At 38.0% G+C, this 2,566-nt stretch overlaps 1 protein-coding gene across 1 annotated transcript in view; it reads right to left on the bottom strand.

Annotated features, from left to right (window-relative positions):
- The window catches only part of LOC105547344 (glutamate dehydrogenase 1, mitochondrial), a 39,175-nt gene that overhangs the window by 11,329 nt on the left and 25,280 nt on the right, over window positions 1-2,566 (bottom strand). Inside the window, exon 6 of the mRNA XM_011990888.1 lies at window positions 416-595. Coding sequence (XP_011846278.1) covers window positions 416-595 — 180 coding nt within the window. The remainder of the gene's footprint in view (window positions 1-415; window positions 596-2,566) is intronic.

The raw sequence follows: 2,566 nt of genomic DNA on the forward strand, positions 1-2,566 counted from the left end.
GTGATCTGGGTTCACTGCAATTAATTAAGATTCTCCTAAGTAAAACACGTTACCACATCAAATAAATTTGGGTCAATGTGTAAACCTTTCTACATACTTGCGAAACTTAGAAAATTATGTTGAGAGACTTGCCCTTCTAGATAGAATTTCAAGTTTGAATACTGACCAATATTTTGGTTGAATTTGGTGATAGTCGGTAACAGTTTCACATCTACTTGAGATATACTTAAATCAGTTCTAGTTACATGAATCATATCAAGGTTCAAAAAACAAAAGATCTATTACTCTGAAAACCACCACTCTAAAATTTAAGAGATTTGAGATAACTGAATTTTAAAATTACAATTCTAAAAACATTAAAAACTGTACTTAATGTCTATCAGTTATTAAGGAAACTTTTTTTTTTTTTTTTTACCTGAACAACAAATGTTTTATCTCCAAACCCTGGTGTCATTCCTAAAATGCTCATGTAAGAAGCTTCATTGATGAAGTTTTCAATCCCATGGAAGACACCACGGCCAGTAGCAGAGATGCGTCCATGGATACCCCCTTGGCTGATGGGTTTACCAGTAACACAGGCATGTGCATTAATATCCTGTAAGAGGGAGTAATTGAAAGAATGAAATGTCAAGTCCAATTTCTCTGTTGAACGAATACAACGAATTAAAGTCAAAGCACATTCTCATTTAATGCTAATGAGGAGTGTGTGTGTATGAATGTATTTAAGGTACACTTTTACCAATAGAGACAACACTCACTTTTTCAGCTTTCTGTTCCTAGAAAATACAATGAAATAGACTATATTTTTGTTTTTGTTTTTTTTTTTCCCGAGACAGAGTTTCACTCTTGTTGCCCAGGCTGGAGTGCAATGGCGCTATCTTGGCTCACCGCAACCTCTGCCTCCAGGGTTGAAGCAATTCTTCTGCCTCAGTCTCCTGAGTAGCTGGGATTGCAGGCATGTGCCACCACGCCCAGCTAATTTTGTAATTTTAGTAGATACAGGGTTTCTCCATATTGGTCAGGCTGGTCTTGAATTCCTGACCAAAGGTGATCCACCCACCTCAGCCTCCCAAAGTGCTGGGATTACAGGCGTGAGGCACCACGCCCGGCAAAGTAGACTATATTTTCTGACAGAAGAAACAGAGTGTAGGGATTGAACATCAAGTAAGTACAAATAACATCACAAAAGTAGAGCTAGCTCAGCCTAAAGCTATCATTCCTTCAACAAGTATTTAAGCTCTACTAAATCAAGGTACATATACATCTCATTCACGAGTGTCTTAAAATCTACTATAAGACTTGAGCACGTCACCAAAACAGAGCCTGAGAAAGCAAGAGGCTTTACAATTTTCTTGGATGGGAAGACTCAATGTTGTATTCTGCCACTTGTTAAAAAGAAGTTTTTAACATAATTTGATACTTAATATAACAAGATATTCAAGTTCTTTTAAGAGTAGACTAATGAAAGTATTTAATGAAATATTTTTAAAAAGGTATGTGCGGGTGAGAGTCCTGTGCTTCTGTGTGAGCAGAGTATCTTTGGTAGCAGTGGTTAGCTCTGCAAAGTGGAGATGGGGTTAGCAGTCTTCACCACCCATCTTTCCTTCCTCTTTCAACTGAAGATGTGCATATATTCTTGTTCAGAAACACGTGTAATTAAAAAAAAGAGAATGGGGCTCAGGAGGGCTTCCCTTCAAAGGCATCAGTTAGACTATAAACATGGCCACCGGAACACTGTAGAGTAAACTCACTGGTAGCGCAGCAGAAACTAGAGAGTCTTATTTTATACAGGCAATCAATATAAAATGAAAATCCATATAAAATTTTAAGTCAGTGGCAAAAGTATGAAATAATAAACTTGTTGAAGCAATTTGCTATCCATGTAAACAAAATAAAATGCCTTACTTCACACCAAACCCCTAACTCCCAGCATTTCCCTAACGTTCCAGCTGGCTGAATTAAAAAGTGATCTATTCTTTATCTGCACTGTTTAAATATTTTTACACAGAGAACTTAGAATTATATTATTTGTATAATTACCAACAAAAAGCATGAAAGAAAGGAAGGGAAATGCAATCTAGTAAAGTGATTTATAAAATTAGTTTTCCCACAGTTTGTTTTCGTGAATAATTAACACTTATGAATACAGAAATGGAAACTGAGTGCCAAATGCTTTTCAACAGTGAGAATGCAAATGCTGGAGCTGAAGGAAATACTGTCTGGGGTCAGGCCTGGCGCCAACTGCCAGGCTCCCCAGCATACATAATGGTCCTGAGAGCCCAGAGAAGAATACATTCTCCCACCAACACTGCACTTCTAGGTGGGGCTACGACAAAGAGGGCGGCGGCACGTTCAGTTGACATCTAGAAATGAATAACAAAAACAACTGCGTCCTTCCCGTAGGCCTTGATTTTATATTTCCTATCACTGAAAGAAGGAAAACTGTTCATCAGTGTAGTTCAAGGGGCCATGCTTCACCTGAATCCAGCCTGGCCAACATGGTGAAACACCATCTCTACTAAAAATACGAAAAAAATTAGCTAGGCATGGTGGCAGGCACCTGTAA

The sequence above is a fragment of the Mandrillus leucophaeus genome, unplaced genomic scaffold (genome assembly GCF_000951045.1).
Source record: "Mandrillus leucophaeus isolate KB7577 unplaced genomic scaffold, Mleu.le_1.0 Scaffold388, whole genome shotgun sequence".
Classification (NCBI taxonomy): Eukaryota; Metazoa; Chordata; class Mammalia; order Primates; family Cercopithecidae; genus Mandrillus; species Mandrillus leucophaeus.